This window comes from Salvelinus namaycush, chromosome 3, assembly GCF_016432855.1.
Source record: "Salvelinus namaycush isolate Seneca chromosome 3, SaNama_1.0, whole genome shotgun sequence".
NCBI classification, from domain to species: Eukaryota; Metazoa; Chordata; class Actinopteri; order Salmoniformes; family Salmonidae; genus Salvelinus; species Salvelinus namaycush.
In genome coordinates, this window is record NC_052309.1 from 22,826,705 (window position 1) to 22,852,503 (window position 25,799).

The 25,799-nt window shown below is 42.8% G+C and overlaps 1 protein-coding gene across 1 annotated transcript in view; it reads right to left on the reverse strand.

Moving 5' to 3' along the window:
- The window catches only part of LOC120043683 (ectodysplasin-A-like), a 40,992-nt gene extending 15,624 nt beyond the window's left edge, over positions 1-25,368 (reverse strand). The window contains exon 1 of the mRNA XM_038988237.1: positions 25,246-25,368. Within this exon, the coding sequence (XP_038844165.1) occupies positions 25,246-25,368 (123 nt within the window). The remainder of the gene's footprint in view (positions 1-25,245) is intronic.
- Between the last annotated feature and the right edge of the window lie 431 nt (positions 25,369-25,799).

Consider the following 25,799-nt stretch of genomic DNA (forward strand, 5'->3'; position numbering starts at 1 on the left):
TGACAAAACTGCACATTTTAAAGTTCTTGGTATGCCACACCTGTCAGGTGGATGGATTATCTTGGCAAAGGAAAAATATTCACTAACAGGAATGTAAACAAATTTGTGCACACAATTTGAGAGAAATAAGCTTTTGGTGCATATGGAACATTTCTGGGATTTTTTATTTCAGCTCATGAAACATGGGACCAACACTTTACATGTTGCATTTATATTTTTGTTCAGTGTAGTTTTTGTGCATCTCTGATATGCATATTTTGTCTCAGAGATAAGAAAAAATATATAGTAACATTCAAAATGGGTGAATCTTTCCTTTAAGCCAAAAGAGCAGCTCTCCAGCTGGAATCACAGCACCACTTCTTCCCTACAGTACCTCTCCAATGAAAACACTGGACCTGCACCATATTTACATGTAAATACATCCTCAGAGCAGAAAGCAGCAGCGTCCAAAACACATGTCAATCATCTCCTCAGCCTCCCCTGACTGGAGGTAATCCGAGGAAAGGAACAATGCCTCACCAGCAGATCCTAATTCTGGCAGGATCATACCAACCTTATTGTGTGAAGCTGAAATATGTAGACTCACTTCAACTGATATCTAAGCAGCAGCAGTAGCCCACAATGGAAAGAGAGAGTGAGGGAGAGAGAGAGACTTAAACCCTCTAATGACAGAGCGCCCAAACAAATTACTGCATTGTAAATGTTCCAATGCAATGCATGTCAGGCTTTGAACTGAATACCACATCAAAAATCCAGTGCTCACTCCTTTCAAACCAAGAAATCAGGAGAACGGCCGCAAAAATGTAATTACTTATATTCTGGTTTTATACCAACAACATAGAAGTGGGGAACAACGTCTCCCTCCCAAAGTGCATAGATCCAGCCTCTGTAAATGCAACTAAACGGCCTGCCCAGTGAAGGAAAGGCGCCCTGTGTAATTTTTTAAACATGAGAAACAGTGACATGTACTCTGAATGACCTAAAATGATAAACCCAATTGTGATGATCGTCCAAATAATCTCTTTCACAATCTAAAGACATGCCTTATATAAGTAACCAGACATTTGAAACACTTTAAGGGTTTATGAGAATTCAAATTAATTTATTGAATGTAATATGTGTTTAGCCATGTCCTTCAGTACTGCCGATGTTCGCCTGTAATGAGAGAGAAATGCATGTTAGAGTTCACGCCAACATTAATTTGGTTTTGGATGCGCCAGCCATTTGTTTGTAGCGCTATGTTACTCAGTCTTAGTATGCTTCAAGTGCAAATATTTTGGTGATGCAATCGCTAGGTTAAAGGTAAAAAATTGTTTGCAAACATACCGGTAATCCTCGTTGAATGAAGAGGTGAATCCTTTGTTCCTGCTGCATCAGGAGGTGTGTCAAACACAGCCGTGTTCAGGAGCGCTACTTATCATGTGTTACTGAGATCTGTAATGTGGTTAAATTCCAAGGGAGAACAAATGTTACCCTGCTTTATGCAGGGTCCTACACTATTGACTGAAGTGTGTATATATTTAGTAATATATTGATTATTGTCTGAATATGTTTATTGTGCATTCATGCCTGTATTTGAACATGCTGTCGACATGCTTTCGAAGTCAAGGCTTTCGACTCTGTCAATCACCGTATCCTTATCGGCAGACTCAACAGCCTTGGTTTCTCAAATGACTGCCTCGCCTGGTTCACTAACTACTTCGCAGACAGAGTTCAGTGTGTCAAATCGGAGAGCCTGTTGTCCGGATCTCTGGCAGTCTCTATGGGGGTACCACAGGGTTCAATTCTCGGGCCGACTCTTTTCTCTGTATATATCAACGATGTCGCTCTTGCTGCGAGTGATTCCCTGATCCACCTCTACGCAGATGACACCATTCTGCATACATCTTGCCCTTCTTTGGACACTGTGCTAACTAACCTCCAAACGAGCTTCAACGCCATACAACAGCTCCTTCCGTGGCCTTCAACTGCTCTTAAATGCTAGTAAAACCAAATGCCTGCTTTTCAACCGTTCGCAGCCCGCACCCGCCCGCCCGACTAGCATCACTACTCTGGACGGTTCTGACTTAGAATATGTGGACAACTACAAATACCTAGGTGTTTAGACTGTAGACTGTAAACTCTCCTTCCAGACTCATATTAAACATCTCCAATCCAAAATTAAATCTAGAATCGGCTTCCTATTTCGCAACAAAGCCTCGTTCACTCATGCCGTCAAACATACCCTTGTAAAACTGACTATCCTACCGATCCTCAACTTCGGCGATGTAATTTACAAAATAGCTTCCAATACTCTACTCAGCAAACTGGATGCAGTCTATCACAGTGCCATCCGTTTTGTCACCAAAGCCCCTTATACCACCCACCACTGCGACCTGTATGCTCAAGTCGGCTGGCCCTCGCTACATATTCGTCGCCAGACGCACTGGCTCCAGGTCATCTATAAGTCTACGCTAGGTAAAGCTCACTGGTCATGATAACAACACCCACCCGTAGCACGCGCTCCAGCAGGTATATCTCACTGGTCGTCCCCAAAGCCAACACCTCCTTTGGCCGCCTTTCCTTCCAGTTCTCTGCTGCCAATGACTGGAATGAATTGCAAAAATCGCTGAAGCTGGAGACTTATATTTCCCTCACTAACTTTAAACATCAGCTATCTGAGCAGCTAACCGATCGCTGCAGCTGTACATAGCCCATCTGTAAATAGCCCACCCAATCTACCTACCTCATCCCCATATTGTTTTATTTACTTTTCTGTTCTTTTGCACACCAGTATCACTACTTACACACCATCATCTCCTCATCTATCACTCCAGTGTTAATTTGCTAAATTGTAATTACTTCGCTACTATGGCCTATTTATTGCCTTACCTCCTCACGCCATTTGCACACACTGTATATAAACTTTCTTTTTTGTCTATTGTGTTATTGACTGTATGCTTATTTATTCTATGTGTAACTCTGTGTTGTTGTTTGTGTCGCACTGCTTTGCTTTATCTTGGCCAGGTCGCAGTTGTAAATGAGAACTTGTTCTCAACTAGCTTACCTGGTTAAATAAAGGTGAAATAAAATAAAAAAATTAAAAAAATGCTAATTGATGATTGGTTAATAATGGTGTGGTCCATATTGAAACTGATACTTGATGATTGGTTAATAATTGGACGGTCCATAGTGAAGGTTCCAGGTAGGCTATCTAAGCCTTGTAATTTCTGTCTAGGCCAGGCAAGGGACTGGTTGTGGACAGGTATTATTAAGTTCGGAGTTATTTGAGTGCAACTGTTTTGGGAGTTATCCCCAGTTTATGTTCCTGTTGCAACTTCCAGTTTGTTACTTTCTTTTGTAAATAATTGTAAAGTTTTTGGTGGCTTATTTTCCTGTTTGCTAGTAAAAGCCTCACCTGGGCAAGAAAAGTAAAGAACTGCTGTTGTCTCCTCACTGTAAAATCCTACCGCATGGTCTCTCACTCATCTTGGTATAGTAGGTCTACTATTGAAATACATAAATTAAGCTGTCAACTGTGTCAGAAATTCATACGTTTCAGATTTTTTCAAAATGTTTTCAGGTTTTCGCTCTCACCATTTAATAAAAAATAGAAAAGCAACATAATTGGATATTCTAAATCCAAATCAGGAGATCACTTTTAAGAAATGTAGATTTTTGAGTGTAGTTACCCTTTAATTCAAGTGCACAGGCACTAGCACTGTTGTTTGGTTAGTGGTGTTTCTGTAGCGCACATGAGATGGAGTTTGCAAAACCAATGTCCACTGGATTGATGCAAATAATCATGATATCATTCTGCCAGGTAGGCATAGGCTACTTTATAGCTAGTTAACATTAAATGAGAAAGATTTTGGTAAAGCCTTTCCATCTAGGCTACCAGAAGACGATAGGCCGATCACTAGCATCACTATATTTTTCCTGTTCCTTAATTGTTTGTATCCTGGATGTTTTACTTCATATTATGAGGCATGTCTTACCTTTGTTCAAAATAGCCACGCCAAAAACCGAACATAGAAATAAATATTTTATAAACAGTTCCTCATATGCAGTCTCCTGTTCTCTTGGCTTTCAAATCAACTTTCTTTCAATGTCTAGGAGGTCAAAGGCATTATGCTAGTCATATGTGGCTTGTTCTATCATAATCAGTCACATTGACCCCTAAGCACATTGGAAGTTATATACACTGTTGGAAAGAGGACATTTTAAGCTTCAAAACAATGTATAATTTGAGTATTAACTATTCCAATAGAGCGCAGCATAGCTAGTTACAACGGAGGTCTCCCTGATGAACTGTTTAGAGAAACCACCCTCAAAGTTTGTAGAAGACTTATATTGTTATTTAACATCACTTGAAACTGTCTGGCTACTAATTTAACAGTTTGACAAGATAATGTGCTAGCTAGCTGGTTAATATGATTAAAACGAGTTTGTGGGTATGCTAGCCAGCTAAACAGCTAGTTAGCTAGCTTGTCAGTAGACTAGACTGTTAGCTAGCCATTGACTCGTTTTGATAGATGGTTGTTCTTATCATGTGACATTTAAACGTGTACTTAAATTATGATTTAGGTCATTTAAATTAATTAGGTTGGCTAGAAAACATGTTCTAGTGAATTCTCTTGTAGGCCTACCACTGTGTGCACATTCCTTGCTGCGCTTAAAATGTGAAGAAATAATAGTTTATCAACATTTTAAGCTAAACATTATGATATATTCCATCAGCCTTATTAATTGATACGGCTTATAACTCCACTACACTATTTTGATACGCATCAGTGGGGATTAAGAACTGAATATACGCAATGTACACTGAAAAGAAACGGGGTTACGGTGTATACCTGCGTATAGTTTCCATTATACCACTGCCCACCATGAACCATACAGCATACTGGGTTCAGGCCTGCTCTATCCCTGCTGTCTTGAGTCTTTTACCTGGAGGTAAAACCTTGATGTATACCCATCCATCCAGTCATTTAACAAATTAGAACATGAAAGTTTAAGGCATTCTCTGAATGTAATGAAATCGTTGTTCCAAGAAAGAATCCATACCCGAATCAAGTCGTTTATTCTGCTGGCTCCTTTTGGTGCGATGGCCAGCATTGTCTCTGTCTTCTTTGAGGTGAGAGCTTTCGTCACTGTTCCCCAGAGGCAACCTATTCTGTTGGTCAGTGAAGGAAACAAGGAAAAGTGTTATAAAATTGAAATAGAACTGTTGTTTGCATTGGAGTCTTTATCATTTCAACAAGCAAGGCATGAATACTTGCATAAGATAAACAAAATGTGTTCCTATTATCTCATAACATTCATGGAAATCACGGGCAATGTGTGCAAAAGAAGAAAAAGTGTATGTTCTTTCAAATTATATTTCATATCCAGACTGGGGTTAGATTTGTCTGTTTTTTTGGGCCTTTGTTGACACAGGATTGAATTACTTGGCTTTGTTCACTTTGAGTATTTATGAGACCTGCACTTATGGAACATAAATTAGACCAAACTGCAACGCGATAAGCAGAGTTCCTCTCCACAGATACTAAGAAGAGGGGATAGGAAGAATGGGAGAGGGAGATAGTGTGCAAGAGATGAACATTTCAGATGCATGCCCAACTCCAGGGGAAACCATGTGAAAACATGATTCCATTGACGGAAGGCATTAGGCTTGGGTACAAGATGCAGAAAACCAAACCCAGGCAGTCTCTGTCTGTTGGATAGTAGACAATCCTATGTTGAGCTCATAACGCTGCCCTTGGCAGAGCAGGCCGCTCGTTGCCGAGGATCCTACTTGAGATGTGGTATTGATTACTCATTGAAAATAGCACATTTTATGACAATAGAAAGCAGCAGCCATAAATTCCAAAAGTCCACCAATAACCTTAGGGCAGGAAAATAAATGTTACTCTTGACTGGGTTTAAACATGGGTTGTCTGCATTCCAAAAGATTGTGTTAGCCTGCTTATATAAAGCCTGGGTGAACAGTTATAGGGAGTTTTGCCCCAATACATTACAGGACACTAATAGCTCATTTTCACTAGTTCCGTTTTCCATAAACGTGTCTTCAAACTACTGTTTCAAAAGCCCTACATAAATGAGTGATGCTGATTAAGGCAATAACGTACCTGTAAAATTATGGGAAAATGTGCAAGAGAGACTAGGGCTTGCCAAACGTGAACAATGAGCATTACCCATCTGTCACATGACTCCCAGCCAAAAGTTTCATTTTATGGCCCCTCTACATTCCTTTGGGGTGATAGTCCACTTCCACCAACTATCATTAGACTCTTCAGAGGTGAGTCGCATATGCTGGTATACGCGTGTCAGCGTTTATAGAGTAGTCTCAGTTCTATATGGATATTGCACTGATATCAGGGTACTTACTACCTTACATGACATACTTTACTCTAAAATATTGGCGTTCAGGACAGGAATGTTACACGAGAACTGTAACCAATGGATACAATCAAATACAATGTAATAACAATGGATTTATTCAGCAGTACTGAGGATGTACGGTCATACTGTAGCTGAGTGATACCAACAACAGGCATGCTTCTGTGGATGCTTTGCTCGCTGCATGCCGGCTTAAAAATGCTAGAGTTTGTGCTTAACTCTGCACCTGGCCAACATTAAAACCGGGCAGGACAATAAAGGGTGAAAGCAGTGGTGGGAGTTTATTTTGTTTATCAGCGGGGCCTTTGATATCCCAGCCAGCCCGTAAAGGGAGAGGACAGCCAAAACTTTAGTTACCCTGACAGGCACTCATTATAGTCTGTAGAGCCTGAGACAAGACCTCTGAACCGCAGCTTTGTGTCAACTTGACTCTCACCAAGTACTTTTCCATTGAGGTATTATAACAACCAAATAGATGTAGTTTATACAGTATGCTGTTGCTCACCTTTATGATACAAATGCTATCTACATTACAAAAAGTTATAAATATGAAGAGTAAATGTGTACCTTACAATCTAACAAGAGGCTTCCATCCAATTATTACAGAGGAGATCCTGTCCCAAAAAAATGACAAGTATGGGATGACAAACACTATGATGTAATCTCATTTGATTCACCCCAACAGAAGATCACTACATCCTGACAATTACTGAGCATGTCAATCAAATATATACTGAATGAAACAAGATATCTGCAAACACAGCCTATAGCGAGAAAGAACATAATAACAATTATTTCATTTTAATTTTCAATTATTGAACAACCGAACAATACAACACAGCAAGAGTAAGTACTACAAAAAAAGCTTATTCAGCCCTCCCCACCCCTCCCCCAAAATATTTTTTTTATTAAAACAATTACAAATTACAATTTTTTTTAAAATAATGTTTGAATAATACTAATACTAATAATGACTAAATAAGGCAAAAGACAAGAGAGACCAACACATACATAAAGCAATATAAACAGTACATTACGGAGAGACAATATTAACATCGATCTACAAGCACATATCACCAACCCCAATGGAAGTATTTCCATATAGTCCAGGAAGGGTTGCCATACAAAGTAGTAGTTAAATTTATTTCTTAAAGCATAGGTCATCTTCTTAATAGGAATACACTTATTAATTTCAGAGAGCCATCTTGGAATTGGGAGAGGGGAATCAGATTTCCATGTCAATGCAACACATTTTCTTGCAGTGGCAAGGGCGATTTTTGTAAATATGATATTGAAGTTATTCCTCAAACTCACATTTGTAAAGTTACCCAGAAGGCATATTTCAGGGTCAAGTGGGAAAGGGACCTCCATAATTATATAGTACACTGCCAAGTAGAATGCAAAAAAATGCCTTCTGTTGTTCCACATCTGAAACACATTTCTGATATTTCAAGGTTATATATATGTAGCCTCTGAGGTGTCAGATAGAGTTGGTGGAGGAAGGTGTAATGTATAAGTCTGTATCTAGTGTTGATAGTCACTGACACACTATCTTGGCATAGGTCCGACCATACCCCCTCATCAATTGTAATATTCAAATCAGATTCCCATTGCTCTCTTGACTTATGTACATCTGGTTTTGGTCATTGTTGCATTAGCAATGAGTACACTCTGGATATAAATCTATATGAGTCATGGTTATTATGGAGTAGTCGTTCAATACTTGATAGATGTAGAAAAGTAATGTCTCCAAGACTGCTTCTGAGAAAGTTTCTTAACTGTAAATAACAAAATAAACTATTATTGGATAACTGGTATATTTCTCTTTCAGCTCAAATGACATAAGCACCCCATCTATATAACAATGTTCTAAATGACATAAGCACCCCATCTATATAACAATGTTCTAAATGACATAAGCACCCCATCTATATAACAATGTTCTAAATGACATAAGCACCCCATCTATATAACAATGTTCTAAATGACATAAGCACCCCATCTATATAACAATGTTCTAAATGACATAAGCACCCCATCTATATAACAATGTTCTAAATGACATAAGCACCCCATCTATATAACAATGTTCTAAATGACATAAGCACCCCATCTATATAACAATGTTCTAAATGACATAAGCACCCCATCTATATAACAATGTTCTAAATGACATTAGCACCCCATCTATATAACAATGTTCTAAATGACATAAGCACCCCATCTATATAACAATGTTCTAAATGACATTAGCACCCCATCTATATAACAATGTTCTAAATGACATTAGCACCCCATCTATATAACAATGTTCTAAATGACATTAGCACCCCATCTATATAACAATGTTCTAAATGACATAAGCACCCCATCTATATAACAATGTTCTAAATGACATAAGCACCCCATCTATATAACAATGTTCTAAATGACATAAGCACCCCATCTATATAACAATGTTCTAAATGACATTAGCACCCCATCTATATAACAATGTTCTAAATGACATAAGCACCCCATCTATATAACAATGTTCTAAATGACATTAGCACCCCATCTATATAACAATGTTCTAAATGACATTAGCACCCCATCTATATAACAATGTTCTAAATGACATTAGCACCCCATCTATATAACAATGTTCTAAATGACATTAGCACCCCATCTATATAACAATGTTCTAAATGACATAAGCACCCCATCTATATAACAATGTTCTAAATGACATTAGCACCCCATCTATATAACAATGTTCTAAATGGCATAAGCACCCCATCTATATAACAATGTTCTAAATGACATAAGCACCCCATCTATATAACAATGTTCTAAATGACATAAGCACCCCATCTATATAACAATGTTCTAAATGACATAAGCACCCCATCTATATAACAATGTTCTAAATGACATTAGCACCCCATCTATATAACAATGTTCTAAATGACATAAGCACCCCATCTATATAACAATGTTGTAAATGCGTTATTCACTTCTCATGCCACTGTTGAAATGTTTTGCTATTCAAGATCATTGGCAGGAGTCTGTTTTGCCACAGAGGTGTATTGGGTGACAAGTCTTGTTTCAGACCAAATAACTTACTAAATTGATGGTACAGGGATTGCTCGTTTTTGTTGATATAGTCTTGGGGTTCCACTTGTAGATAATATTACTCCCAACCTTTTCATTAAGAGGAAACATTTCCAAGAAAGGGCTGGTTCAGTTTCAAATAAAAAAGACATATAATTTCTACAGGAAATCACGGACTACAAAAACAAAATACAACCACGTCACGGATACCGATGTCACGCTTCCAGACAAACTAAACCCCTTCTTTGCCTGCTTTGAGGATAATACAGTGCCACCGTCGCAGTTCGCTAACAAAGTCTGCACCCCCACCCTCTCTTTCTCAGTGGCTGATGTGAGAAAAACATATAAACATGTTAACCCTTGCAAGGCTGCTGGCCCAGACGGCATCCCTAGCCACGTCCTCAGAGCATGAGCAGACCAGCTGGCTGGTGTGTTTACGGACATATTTAATCGCCCCCTATCCCAGTCTGTTATCCCCAGATGTTTCAAGATGGCTAACATTGTTTCTGTACCCAAGAAGGCAAGATAACTGAACTAAATGACTACCGCCCCGTAGCACTCACTTCTGTCATCATGAAGTGCTTTGAGAGGCTAGTCAAGGATCATATCACCTCAACCTTACCGGCCACCCTAGACCCACTTCAGTTTGCATTCCTCCCCAACAGGTCCACAGATGACGCAATCACCATTGCACTGCACCTATCTCATCTGGACAAAAATAATACCTATGGAAGAATGCTGTTCATTGACTACAGCTCAGCATTCAACACCATAGTACCCTCCAAGCTCATCATCAAGTTGGAGGCCCTGGGTCTCAACCCCATCCCTGTGCAACTGGGTCCTGGACTTTCTGACAGGCCGCCCCCAGGTGGTGAGGGTAGGTAACAACATCTCCACCCCGCTGATCCTCAACACTGGGGCCCCACAAGGGTGCGTTCTGAGCCCTCTCCTGTACTCCCTGTTCACACACGACTGCGTGACCATGCACACCTCCAACTCAATCATCAAGTTTGCAGACGACACTACAGTGGTAGGCTTGATTACCAACAACGACGAGACGGCCTACAGGGAGGAGGTGAGGGCACTCGGAGTGTGGTGTCAGGAAAACAACCTCTCACTCAACGGCAACAAAACAAAGGAGATGATCGTGGACTTCAGGAAACAGCAGAGGGAGCACACCCTATCCACATCGCAGGTACAGCAGTGGAGAAGGTGGAAAGTTTTAATTTCCTCGGCGTACACATCACGGACAAACTGAAATGGTCCACCCACACAGACAGTGTGGTGCTAGAAGGCCCAACAGCGCTTCTTCAACCTCAGGAGGCTGAAGAAATTTGGCTTGTACCCAAAACCCTGAGAAAATTTTACAGATGCACAATCGAAGGCATCCTGTCGGGCTGTATCACAGCCTGGTACGGCAACTGCACCACCCTCAACAGCAAGGCTCTCCAGAGGGTGGTGCGGTCTTCTCAAAGCATCACCGGGGGCAAACTACCTACCCTCCATGACACCTACAGCACCCGATGTCACAGGAAGGCCAAAAAGATCATCAAGGACAACAACCTCCCCAAGCCACTGCCTGTTCACACCGCTATCATCCAGAAGGTGAGGTCAGTACAGGTACATCAAAGCTGGGACCGAGAGATTGACAAACAACTTCTATTTCAAGGCCATCAGACTGCTAAACAGCAATCACTAACTCAGGGAGGCTGCTGCCCACATTGAGACCCGATCACTGGACACTTTAATAAATGGATCACTAGTCACTTTAATAAGGTTTACATATCTTACATTACTCATATCACATGTATATACTGTATTTTATACCATCTACTGCACCTTGCCTATGCCGCTCGGCCATCGCTCATCCATATATTTATATGTACATATTCTCATTCACCCCTTTAGATTTGTGTGTATTAGGTAGTTGTTGGGGAATTGTTACATTACTTGTGAGATTTGTGTGTATTAGGAAGTTGTTGGGAATTGTTAGATTATTTTTTAGATATTACTGTACTGTTGGAACTAGAAGCACAGGCATTTCACTACACTCGCTTTAACATCTGCTAACCATGTGTATGTGACCAAAAACATTTGATTTGATTTTAATTTGCACTGCCCAGTAATACATGTTGTTAGACAAGATTATTAATGAAAAGTAATTTGAGGTCTTAAAAACGATCACACAAGCATTGTATACATTGAAATTAGAGTAAAACTTCAACCTAAATAAATGGACTTAACTTGACTAATAGGTTGTTACATCAATCTAATTTCAATATAATCATCAGAACTATGTACTGTATACATTGAAATTGTGTTGAAAATTCCACATATTATAATAATTTTTTTGATCATCCTATACTCATTGGTGTTAATTAGGTACACCCATGTATCGGGTCAGACCCCCCCTTTGCCTCCAGAACAGCCTGAGTTCTTCGGGGCATGGATTCTACAAGGTGTGGTGTTCAAACATTGCGAAATTGGTGTCAAGGGACCTAACGTGTGCCAGGAAAACATTCCCCACACAATTACACAACCGCCACCAGCCTGTACTGTTGACACCAGGCAGGATGGGGCCATGGACTCATGCTGCTTACGCCAAATCCTGACTCTGCCATCAGCATGACGCAACAGGAACTGGGATTCATTGAACCAAGCAATGTTTTTCCACTCCTCAATTGTCCAGTGTTGGTTGGTGATCGCATGCCCACGGGAGCCGCTTCTTCTTGTTTTTAGCTGATAGGAGTGGAACCCGGTGTGGTCGTCTGCTGCAACAGCCCATCCGCAAGAAGGACCGATGAGTTGTGCATTCTGAGATGCCATTCTGCACACAACTGTTGTACTGTACCATTATTTGCCTGTTTGTGGTCCGCCCAAGGTGCGATTTTACAGGGGAGCCAGGTGGGGCACAGCTCCCCTGAATGAGACATTAGCTCCCCAGTAGCAGTGCGCGGGTAAAATCAATGGGGAAAATTCAACCACACATTTGTTTTATCACAAAACCGGATAGCAACCTCTGTCCAGTGAAGTTCACAAAGCATATTGCACGTACAGTAACAAACAGTTACATGACCTACAGAATGGTCAAGCAAGTTAATGGTTAATGTTTCCAATATTTTCCGACCACAAAACAACTATTGATTTATAACCACAGAGAGTTACCGCGAGTCACAAAGAAAACAGGAGCTGCCTCCACTATTCCAGCACCATTTCAATTTTGACATATCAACATCATCAAATCACCTCTGCTTAGTCTAATACACTGACAACTAAAAGATACCAAAAACAATTTAGTCCAATCAATGTAAGCTAAATATGTTGTGGCTGTCCATGGTTCTGATTTCTGTGTGTGTGTGTGCGTGCATGTTTGTGCAAGTAGAAAACATGTGCTGACTCACCCTACTTGTAGAGAAACGCCAATACCATCCTTCTCTCTTTCATGTTAACGAAACTGTCCACCACTCTGTCATACAGTACACGCTTATATTTTTTGTTGTCCTAGGCTACTTGGCTAAAAGCCTAACTTACATTCATGGGAAATGTTAGCTAGTTAACATTAGCCTTATACATCTAGCTACATATTGAACTTCCATCCTTTAAGGCCAGGGGCACAACAATGTATGAATTAATGGTTGGATCAGAATCGTCGTTATAATCATTGGCCAATACGGAGAATTAAGTAAAACCACAAGTCCAATTCCCTATCTCCATCCATGGCTAATTTAGTAAAGGGACAATTTTTGCCAGCTGGCTAGCTAGCCACCGGAGGATAACAGCAAAACCAGATGCAACAATTCAAGTTTTTCTGTCAAGGACGTATGCTTACAATGGGATTTGATAGGAGTGAAGCCAAATCCAAGCTGGGTTCCCTTTACACTTTTTTTTGGTGCGCCAGGACCATTCACAGTTGAGCTCGCTCAGATTAGCTCAACGCTGATTGGCTAATTTTGTACACTTTTTTTTAATCAAGGGAGGCCAAATGCTCGCTGGTTTCCCTTGCCTTCAATGCTACTGGTGGCGACGATGTCATACTCGTTTGGACCAGACAGCATCAGATAGATGGCCTACACGTAGAGAGACAGAGGGGCACAGTTTCACTTGCTCGAATGCTTTCTCCTGTGAGATACATTCAGCCACTTGCGAATTGAAGGAAAATTATGAAACACAGAGAGACGAAAGATAAATAATTGTATGTTTTTTTGTTGGTCATTTTTTTTGAGAAGCCTTTTTTTCCTTGGCATCCATGAATACACACTACTGTAGCACCACTAAATGCAACAGAAGTCCAACATTGGGTGGGGGTGGAGAGGGTCTCTAAATAATGCTAATTTAACTATTCTCCTATTTGTTTAAAATGTAGTAAAAGCTTCCATATGAAATTAACACCTCCACCTCTCTGTCATGGCTTAAAACATTGATTTCTATGTTTCAGTGCTGTCCACTCCAGGCAGATCACTCGTGATACAAGTACGTTTTCGACGTCCATCCATGTCTGAGGACATCAGGAGACTGCATGAAAACCGGCCACTAGGGGCAACAATGAGCACTGTTACCTTCAAGTAGGTTTCGGTTTTCTAGGGCGTTGTGGACGTGGATGATGGATGGGTGTAAGCATCTGCCTCTGATTCCAAAGGGGCAAATGTTGCATGTTAAAATCCAGCAATAGAAATATATTTTTTGTAATGGTTAGGTTTAATTTGACGTTTGGAACTACTTTGATAATTTTTTTGAAACATGGATGAACGTCTAATTCTGACGTGAGACTGTGAGAGCTGGTTGGTCCACTCAGTAGTGCTGAATTTCAGCCTAAGCTGAGATCCTTTACGCATAGATTTTCCTTTGTACTTCCTCATTTTTGCCATTTGTTTGCCATGCATCCTTGATAAAAAGAGCCTATATGTCAATGCATTAGATGTATTTGTTGATTTATCATTGTTTGCTTTTGTCAGTCAGCTGTTTAGAACGCTCATTGCTTTGTTTTCCAGGTGCGCGCGGGTACTGGTGTTCTCCGGCGCCATCTGTGGCCAGAAGTAGTAGACCATTTATGTAGCTTTATTATTTTCTACCAATATTTGTTTTTTTTCCTGGATCAGCTGATGATGGTCGACAATATCACTAGACAACTAGCCTACAGCTAGACAGTAATGCGCATCCAATCCATCCAACAAGTATACGTTAATGACAGTAAGCCTATAAGATGACTCTTTCGGTTAGAAGAGGTTAACGTTCGTTTAGAAGCATTCGATTTTGCAATGCGATAGGCCTACATTATTTTGGATTTGTGTGCCCATGAGAACTGTTTTCATGACGAAACGTAATGAAGTGTTACGTGGCATAGTTACACTTACAGTGCATTTTCAGAGATCTCCAAGATCCATAAAGGGTTTAAGTTCAATGTTCTAATTCAATTGTTAAATGCTTAATAATGACAATTAATACTCTCATAAATGTCATTAACGTAAGGAAAGAAAGGTAGTGTTTTATGTTGCACAATCTGTGAAGACTCCAAGCATTAACAACTCATGAACTAGGGTGTAAAACATGTTTTGATTCAATGAATGTATTATATTGAATGTAGGCTACCTGTTCTCTGTGTATTCATGTCTGCAAAATTGCCTCGGCTGAGAGGGTAAGCTACCGGCAGAGGTGGCCTAGTGTAGGGTAAACGCAAGTAAACACCGTTTATCCACCTTTTTCTCAAAAAATTCAGAAAAAAGTATAGGGAGTGTAATTTGTTTTTGCAGCATCCGGCAATCAGAGTTTACCCACCTATTTCTTTACCACCACATCACTGGCTGCCTATTTGAAGTTCATGGTAATACACATTGCAGCGTAGTCTAGTAAATTCACCATGTGTTAGGGTGACCATCCCGTTTTCAAGGAATAGTTTCAGCCCCTTTTCACGTGTCCCAACTTTTCAGGCTACAAAAAATATACATTTGTCAGCAAGACGTATCAATTCATGTAGGCCTAATCAATGGCAATTGCTGATTGTCATTAGGAACACTTTTTGGTGTTTTGTAACAGATGTCTATTTCCATTCATCAAATGGCACGAGTATACATGCAGTTTGGATGCTGAAATTATTTTGGACTGGACGAACATGCACCGGTAGCCTACTTTTTAAAGTGATTTGTATGACAATCATGACTGGTTGTGTTTATGCCACATTAAAAGGTGTTTTACCTTTTATTATTTTACCTTTATTATTAGGCCCATAAAAATTGCACACGCTAACCCCCCCAAATGTCACTATTCTTGCCATTCTCCTTCGACCTCTCTCATCAACAAGCTGTTTTTGGCCACAGGACTGCCGCTAACTGGATGTTTTTTGTTTGTCGCACATTTCTCTGTAAACCCTAGACACTGTCATGCGTAAAAAGCCCAAGAGGCCGACCCTTTCTGAGATACTGGAACCGGCGCTCCTAGCACCGACGATCATACCACGCTCAAAGTCGCTTAGGTCACTTGTTTTGCCCATTCTAATGATCAATCGAACAGTAACTGAATGCCTCGATGCCTGTCTGCCTGCTTTATATAGCAAGCCATAGCGACGTGACTCACTGTCTGTAGGAGAGAACATTTTTTTTGTGAATAGGGTGGTGTACCTAATAAATTGGCCATATTGGGTTGAATTTTAGGTTTAATTAGACATGTTATTTGACCTTGTTTCAATGTTGATAGTAAAATGTTTGTTTGAATCAACATCATTGTTTCAGCGTCATGCTAACAACCTAAATAAAGAGGTAGATTGAGATAAAATGTGAAGCCACAGTCCAACGATACCATCCAGATGCCTACCTCTATGTACGCTGCTTAGCTTTGGAAACAAGCTCTTTTTAGTTTCAGCTGAGCTATCATGTCAAAATATTCAGACATTGATCAGCTTCTATACTCATTTGAGTAGACTACCTAAATAACATTGAATAGTTGAAAGTAACTCTAACTTTTCTTAAACAAGCTGTGTGTGAAAGTAAATTCGGAGTGAGGTTGGCTTTATGTAGGCTCTATTAACATCTGATTTGCCCAAAGCACACCATCATTTCAACGTGAAGCTAGCTACATACAATATACTATCATTCGTCTATGGTTGACTGGATCTTTTGAAATTTAGAAGTAGTTACCTTAAGCTCTATGAATAGGATGCCAAATGCATGGTATTAATAACACAATTTTATCTTTGGATATTGTCTTGTATATGATTCAACAGAATTTCAACCACCCAATACATTGAATATAGGATGAGGAATTTTCAACGCAATTTCAACGTATACAGAGTTCTGATGATTATGTTGAAATTAGATTGTCTTAACCTGACTAACAGGTTGTTATGTCAATGTATTTAAATTGAAGTTTTACCCTAATTTCAGTGTTTACAACTCTGTTTGAAATTAGATGAAAACAGTACTGGTTAATGACTTTAAAAAAAAATCCAATGTATTTTCCCTGTTGATTCCACGTCACAATACATTGAAAATTACATTGAAACAATGTTGATTCAACCAGTGTGTCCAGTGGGAGCGTTCCTTAAAGCATTTATTAAAGGTATTGGGTTTCATACTTACAGGATTAAGAATTAAGGTCTCAACAATTGGCAGGAGAACATGCTCTCCGAGCAGATATTGTCTTTCAGTGGGATGGGTAAAACTAACAATCTGCTAGGTAAACTGTGTTCACAGTACTCTACAGCAGTTGCCATATGTATGGTGCACAAAGACATGTGAAATCTATATGTGATGGCCCATGGCATGACAATTACAAATATGTACTTAGAGTTCTATCATGAAACCCTCCCAGAAGAAATCCAGACCAGAAAGAATATGCAAAACATGATAATACTGTACTCATAGCAGTGGAGGCTCCTCAGAGGAGGAGGGGGAGGACCATCCTCCTCAGTGAATTTCATAAAAATCTAAATAGTGAAAAATTAAAAAAGTTATCCTTTTTAGATAAAACTATTCTAAATATATTCACATCACCAAATAATTGATAAAAAACACTGTTTTGCAATGAAGATCTACATTAGCCTCAGCAGCACTCTGTAGTGTAGCCCCGTGGTGTAGCCGGAAGACAGCTAGCTTCTGTCCTCCTCTGGGTACATTGACTTCAATACAAAACATAGGAGTCTCATGGTTCTCACCCCTTCCACAGATTTACACAGTAATTATGACAACTTCCGGAGGATGTCCTCCAACCTATCAGAGCTCTTGCAGTATGTTGTCCTCCCAATCAAAGGATTAGATAATGAATTTAGTACTGAAAGCATAAGCTACAGCTAGCTAGCACTGCATAAAATGTGGTGAGTAGTTGAATCAAAGAGGGTGAAAGACAATAGATTAACAGTTTTAAACAAATTAATTTCTTTCAAAATGAAGGAGAAGAGCGAGCTAGCTATATTTGGTTGTATTTTTTTTTAAACTTTCACTTTCACTTAGCTAGCAAATGCAGCTAGCTAGTTTAGCCTACTCAAACACCCTGCTCAAACAGAGAGGAATGCTATGTTCGCTAGGTGGTTATGGCTATCCAACACTGGAACTCATCCAAATCAACGTAAGCTTTTGGTTTTATTAATTTATTGCCACTGGGGCCCACTGGTAACTGCTAAACTGATTTCTGACTGTACAATGTACTGCATGATTGTAGCGGGTTTACTAACGTGTTAGTTCTAGTAGTTTTAGTTGACAACGATGTAGGCTGTGTGTAGTGGTTAGCTGTCATGATATGAAGGTTTGGCTTGGAAAGGTTTTTTCACCTGGTCACAGACAGCACTGAAGTCCACAAGCGAAGGGAAAAGGTGAGAGGAGGAGAGCGTGTAGATAGTTGGAAGAAGGAATTATATATACATTGAGCAAAGTGATCATGCTGTTTGAATGTGGCTGCTATGAAAGTGAACTGTTTTGCGTGTGATCAGGGGTGTATTTATTTCCGCCGATTCTGTTGAAAAACGTTTCTTAAACGGAACCAAATGGAACCAATTGGGGATAAACATACCTGAATTTGTCCAATATAAACTCTAATTTGCAATTGTTGGACTAATGATTACACCCTAGATCAGCTAGATGCAGGCAAGAGTGTGCAAGGTGGTATTGAATGTGTCACTGTCTGTCACCTTGATTACTCAAAATTCTCTCGACCTGTGCATCTATGTTGTAAACTTTCATCCATAGGCTAGGTTGTAGCAACCTCATAATGGGTACAGGGAACATTTGAGTATCATGTAGAAGCCAAAACCTATTGCTGTTACATTGAGCTGGGTGAATGGAATATGAATGACAGTCATCCAATATGCTGTAATAGAAATAAGGCCATGCTCATAAAAAAAAATAATCCTCCCTCATCTTAAACGGCACCGACCGCCACTGACTCACAGTGAAACACAAATCTACTGTCTCGTTTTAAATCCCTTTACAATACAATCTATTGTACAGTACATGTTCCAATATAAGCCTCTACTTTGATTCTACCTTGTAGTATGTCAAATGTGCACACAGGTTGGAAAAGGATCAAATTAGGTAACATCTGCAGCTTGGAGATAACAGTGATTCATTAGACAGGTCAAACAGCATGAGATGTGGGGAGAAGAGAGACTGTGTTTATTTTATATTTACCCTTTATTTAACTAGGCAAGTCAGTTAAGAACATATTCTTATTTACAATGACAGCTCTAAGAACAGTGGGTTAATTGCCTTGTTCAGGAGCAGAACGACAGATTTTTACCTTGTCAGCTCGGGGATTTGATTTCCCAACCTTTCGGTTACTGGCCCAACGCTCTAACCACTAGGCTACCTGCCGCCCCAGGCGGTGTGTAAAGCAACAGGAGAACAGATACTAAGTAAATCAGACAGGAGACAAGATAGAAGGTAGCAGAGAGAGAGAGAATGAGAGAGAGGTTCCCTGGGGAGCAAGGGGAACACATCCAATATTAGAGGAACCCAGTGGGGGCTGGGGCGGAGTGGGGAGTATCACCACTACCGGAACAGATGCTGACCTGCCAAATGCTAACCTAATGCGCCGGGGCTCTGAAAGGCTGGAGAGACGCGCTGTCTAGACTATGCAACATGAGTCTGCCGTGAGACATGGAGCATTTCTATACAGGTGGCGTTTCCAGGTGCGTTTTAAATTGCACCTTTTATACTGATGGTGGACATTGCCATCTCATTCATCACACTGTAATAGGGGAGATCAGAGTACAGACCTTTCACCCTGTTTCTAGTAGTGCAGCTGGGACTGGGACCGGGATGATGTACTCAACTGAACTCCACACAGTCAAGAGACCAGGAAGGTCTATAATGCATGGACCCTCCTACCAGGCCATTATTGTACACAAAATAACCACTTCCAAAAAAGGTTTGTCACAAATTGTTTATCACAAATCAGACCAATTAAAATCAGGGACACATTTGTTGATTAGCATAACAATGGGTGTTTAACATACTTTGTTTAGCACTTGTTTGCATATCATGCCTGATACTGGAACAAGCTCAGTAGACATGTTTCCAATGTGCTATAACCTCAGTTTTGTGTCTGGCAACATGTAACGTATCAAACAAATGTAGGCCCGCTAAGCATACTTGGGCAAGGAAGACTGCATACATCATTTCAGTAGAACAATGGTTATAACAACTTTAATTAGTGTGATATTCTTGCCCGCACGAACTGGATTGAAAGACATTGAATGATGCCTCAATCATAAGGTTACAACAAGTCCACATCTGGAGCCTGAGGTCACATCAACATGTACTTGGGTCTGAGGCTTGATTTAAAGGCTCCTATGTCAGATATGTGTTCTGCTTAGGGGCCAAGCCCAAGAGGGAGCCCACAGTCAGTCAGACACACACGCTAACCCCTGAGGGGGCTGGAGAGACAGTGGGTAGAAAAACACAAGAGATTTGACTTATTCCTCATCACTGCTGAAAACAGACCACCCAGTGTCTTGCCCTTGACGAAAGGCCAACACTGTTCTATTCTGTGTGGAGTTGAGTTTGAAAAATGTCTTTCCTCTCTCTGTCTAAACAGCATGTACTGTTGCTGAGGGGTCAGTCTGAATGATTATGCGACATTGGAGTGGAAAAGTATGTACTGTACATATGCAGTGTTTTCCCTAGGATTTTTTCAGCAGTGATGGCAAAGGGTAGTGGGGGGAGGGGGTGCATTGCAACTAGTGTTAGTGCAATGCCATACTAGCTGTTCACATAGACTTCCAGTCATTGAGGAAACAACTATACATTTAAAAGAGCGTCTCGGCAGAACTATGTACACTATCGGTCAAAAGTTTTGGGTTACTTAGAAATGTCCTTGTTTTTGAAACAAAAGCAATTTTTTGTCCATTAAAATAAGATCAAATTGATCAGAAATACAGTGTATGTCAGGGTTGTGTGCGGCGAAGTAGCAGAGTCAAATGCAGGACACAGGTGTTGAGCGAAACACAAAACGTTTACTCAAAAATGACAGCAAAATTCCACAAAGGGAATAATTACAAAACATATTATGAAATAACTACAACCACTAACGTAACAAACAATCACGGACAAAACAGAAATGAAAGCCAGGGGGTTAAATAGGGAACATAATAGGGGAATTGAAACCAGGTGTGTAATTATGCAGACAAAACAAAACGAAACAGAAAAATGGATCGGTGGTGACTAGAAAGCCGGTGACGTCGACCGCCGAACACCACCCGAACAAGGAGAAGGGCCGACTTCGGCGGAAGTCGTGACAGTACCCCCCCCTTGACGCGCGGCTCCAGCAGCGCGACGACACCGGCCTCGAGGACGACCCGGAGGGCGAGGTGCAGGGCAATCCGGGTGGAGACGGTGAAACTCTTGTAACATAGATGGATCTAGAATGTCCTCCACCGGTACCCAGCATCTCTCCTCCGGACCGTACCCCTCCCACTCCACGAGGTACTGAAGGCCCCTCGCCCGACGCCTAGAATCCATGATGGCTCTTACGCTATACGCCGGGACCCCCTCGATGTCAAGAGGGGGCGGAGGAACCTCCCGCACCTCAGACTGCTGGAGCGGACCAGCCACCACCGGCCTGAGGAGAGACACATGGAACGAGGGGTTAATACGGTAATCAGGGGGGAGTTGTAACCTATAACAAACCTCGTTCAATCTCCTCAGGACTTTAAATGGCCCCACAAACCGCGGACCCAGTTTCCGGCAGGGCAGGTGAAGGGGTAGGTTTCGGGTCGAGAGCCAGACCCGATCCCCCGGTGCATACACCGGGGCCTCACTGCGGTGGCGGTCGGCACTCGCTTTTTGTCTCCTGATGGCACGTTGTAGCCGTACGTGGGCAGCGTTCCAAGTCTCCTCTGAGTGCCGAAACCATTCATCCACCGCAGGAGCCTCAATCTGGCTCTGATGCCATGGTGCCAGGACCGGCTGGTAACCTAGCACACACTGAAAAGGTGATAGGTTGGTAGAGGAGTGGCGGAGGGAGTTTTGGGCCATCTCGGCCCAGGGGATGTAAGCTGCCCACTCCCCCGGCCGGTCCTGGCAATAGGACCTCAGAAACCTACCCACATCCTGGTTTACTCTTTCCACCTGCCCGTTGCTCTCGGGGTGGAAACCTGAGGTAAGGCTGACCGAGATCCCCAGGCGTTCCATAAACGCCCTCCAGACTCTAGACGTAAATTGGGGACCCCGATCAGAAACTATATCCTCAGGCACCCCGTAGTGCCGGAATACATGGGTGAACAGAGCCTCCGCAGTTTGTAGAGCCGTAGGGAGACCGGGCAAAGGAAGGAGACGGCAGGACTTAGAAAACCGATCCACAACGACCAGGATCGTGGTGTTACCCCGCGACGGGGGAAGATCCGTCACGAAATCCACCGATAGGTGTGACCATGGTCGCTGTGGAACGGGAAGGGGTTGTAATTTCCCTCTGGGCAGATGTCTAGGTGCCTTGCACTGTGCACATACCGAACAGGAGGAAACATAAACCCGCACGTCCTTAGCTAAAGTGGGCCACCAGTACTTCCCAGAAAGGCAGCGCACCGTCCGACCGATACCAGGATGACCAGAGGAGGGTGACGTATGAGCCCAACAGATCAAACGATCGCGGACATCAAACGGAACGTACATACGCCCAGCTGGACAGTCATGTGGAATGGACTCTGTACGTGACGCCCGTTCGATGTCCGCGTCCACCTCCCACACCACCGGTGCCACCAGGCGAGAGGCTGTAATTATGGGAGTGGGATCTGTGGACCTCTCCTCTGTATCATACAGCCGGGACAGTGCATCTGCCTTAACGTTCTGGGAACCTGGTTTGTAGGTAAGGGTGAAATCAAAACGGGTGAAAAACATGGCCCACCTTGCCTGGCGAGGGTTCATTCTCCTCGCTGCCCGTATGTACTCCAGATTGCGGTGGTCAGTCCAAATGAGAAAAGGGTGTCTAGCCCCCTCAAGCCAGTGTCTCCACGCTTTCAGAGCCATGACAACAGCCAGCAACTCCCGGTCCCCCACATCATAGTTTCGCTCCGCCGGGCTGAGCTTCTTCGAAAAGAATGCACAGGGGCGGAGCTTTAGTGGCGTACCCGAACGCTGAGACAGCACAGCCCCTATCCCCGCCTCGGACGCGTCCACCTCAACTATGAATGCTAAGGAAGGATCAGGATGAGCCAGAACTGGAGCCGAGGTAAACAGAGCCTTCAGGTGACCAAAAGCCCTGTCCGCCCCAGCTGTCCACTGCAGTCGCACCGGTCCTCCCTTCAGCAGTGAGGTAATGGGAGCCGCTACCTGACCAAAACCCCGGATAAATCTCCGGTAGTAGTTGGCAAACCCTAAAAACCGCTGCACCTCCTTTACCGTGGTTGGAGTCGGCCAATTACACACGGCTGAAATGCGGTCATTCTCCATCTCTACCTCTGACGCTGAAAAGCGGTACCCTAGGAAGGAGATGGATCGTTGGAAGAACAGACATTTCTCAGCCTTGACGTACAGGTCATGCTCCAACAGTCTACCAAGCACCCTACGCACCAGGGACACATGCTCGGCGCGTGCAGCGGAGTATATTAGAATGTCATCGATATACACCACTACACCCTGCCCGTGCAGGTCCCTGAAGATCTCATCCACAAATGATTGGAAGACTGATGGAGCATTCATTAACCCGTACGGCATGACGAGGTACTCATAATGCCCAGAAGTGGTGCTAAATGCTGTCTTCCACTCATCTCCCCCCTTAATACGCACCAGGTTGTAAGCGCTCCTGAGGTCCAATTTTGTAAAGAAGCGCGCCCCGTGTAATGACTCGGTCATACTGGCTATGAGTGGTAGCGGGTAACTGTATTTTACCGTGATCTTATTTAATCCTCGATAATCAATACACGGGCGCAAACCTCCATCCTTCTTCTTCACAAAAAAGAAACTCGAGGAGACAGGTGAGATGGAAGGCCGAATGTATCCCTGTCCCAGAGATTCGGTGACATATGTCTCCATAGCCACCGTCTCCTCCTGTGACAGAGGATACACATGACTCCTGGGAAGTTTAGCGTCTACCAAGAGATCTATCGCACAATCCCCCGGTTGATGGGGTGGTAATTGAGTCGCCTTCTTCTTACAGAAGGCGAGTGCCAAATCGGCATATTCGGGAGGAATGTGCATGTTGGAAACCTGGTTTGGACTTTCCACCGTAGTGGCACCTAAGGAAACACCTACACCTCTACCTGAACACTGACAGGACCATCCCTTGAGAGTCCTCTGTTGCCACGAAATAATCGGATCATGAGAGGCCAACCAGGGAAGACCCAACACAACAGGAAACGCAGGAGAGTCGATCAAAAAGAGACTAATTCTCTCCTCGTGATCCCCCTGCGTTCTCATAGCGATGGGCGCTGTGACCTCCCCAATCAGCCCCGACCCCAAAGGACGACTATCTAAGGCATGTACAGGGAAGGGAACATCAACAGGAATAATAGGGATCCCTAATCTATGTGCTAAAGAGCGATCAATAAAGTTCCCAGCTGCGCCTGAATCTACTAGCGCCTTATGCTGGGGATGCGAGGAAAACTCAGGAAATTCTATATGTAACCACATGTGCGCAACAGAAGACTCTGGGTGAGTTATGTGCCTACTCACCGGAGATGACCCATCAGTGCTCCGCCTGCTACCTCGACTTCCAGGAGAAACACCCCAGCACCGGACAGCAGTGTGTCCTCTGCGTCCACAGTTGGTGCATGGAGTGGTCCTCCCTCCGGTCTCCCTTCTAGCAGCCCCTCCTAACTCCATCGGTGTAGGATCCAAGGGGCTGGGTAATGGAACGGGCGGACCCCGATCTAGACGTCCGCGGGAGGCCAACAGGTTATCCAGCCGGATAGATAAATCCACCAGCTGGTCCAGGTTAAGAGTGGTGTCCCTGCAGGCTAACTCCCTACGAACGTCCTCTCGTAGACTACACCTGTAGTGATCGATCAGGGCCCGCTCATTCCATCCCGCACCAGCGGCCAGAGTACGGAAATCCAGGGCGAAATCTTGAGCGCTCCTCATCCCCTGTCTGAGATGGAACAAACGCTCTCCCGCCGCTCTCCCTTCAGGTGGATGATCAAAGACCGTCCGGAAGCGGCGAGAGAAGTCATCATAGTCATCCAGGGTTTGGCCCTCTCTTCCCCAGATGGCGTTGGCCCACTCCAGGGCCTTTCCAGTCAGACAGGAGATGAGGGCGCCCACTCTCTCTCGTCCTGAAGGGGTCGGATGAACAGTTGCCAGGTATAACTCCAACTGTAGGAGGAACCCCTGACACCCGGCTGCTGTACCATCATACGCTCCTGGGAGCGAGAGCCGAATCCCACTGGGTCCTGACGATGGAGGGATGACCGGTGGAGTAGGGAGAGGCGCGGGTGGGGGTGATGGGGTATGATTTACCGGGAGACTTCCTCTCTCCCATCGGTCCATTGTCTGCAGCACGCGATCCATGGCGGTCCCTAAACTGTGCAACATGGTCGCGTGCTGTTGAACTTGCTCCCCGACTGGAAGAGAGGGGCTGGCTGTGCCTGCTGACTCCATTTGAAGTTTGGTCCGTGATTCTGTCAGGGTTGTGTGCGGCGAAGTAGCAGAGTCAAATGCAGGACACAGGTGTTGAGCGAAACACAAAACGTTTACTCAAAAATGACAGCAAAATTCCACAAAGGGAATAATTACAAAACATATTATGAAATAACTACAACCACTAACGTAACAAACAATCACGGACAAAACAGAAATGAAAGCCAGAGGGTTAAATAGGGAACATAATAGGGGAATTGAAACCAGGTGTGTAATTATGCAGACAAAACAAAACGAAACAGAAAAATGGATCGGTGGTGACTAGAAAGCCGG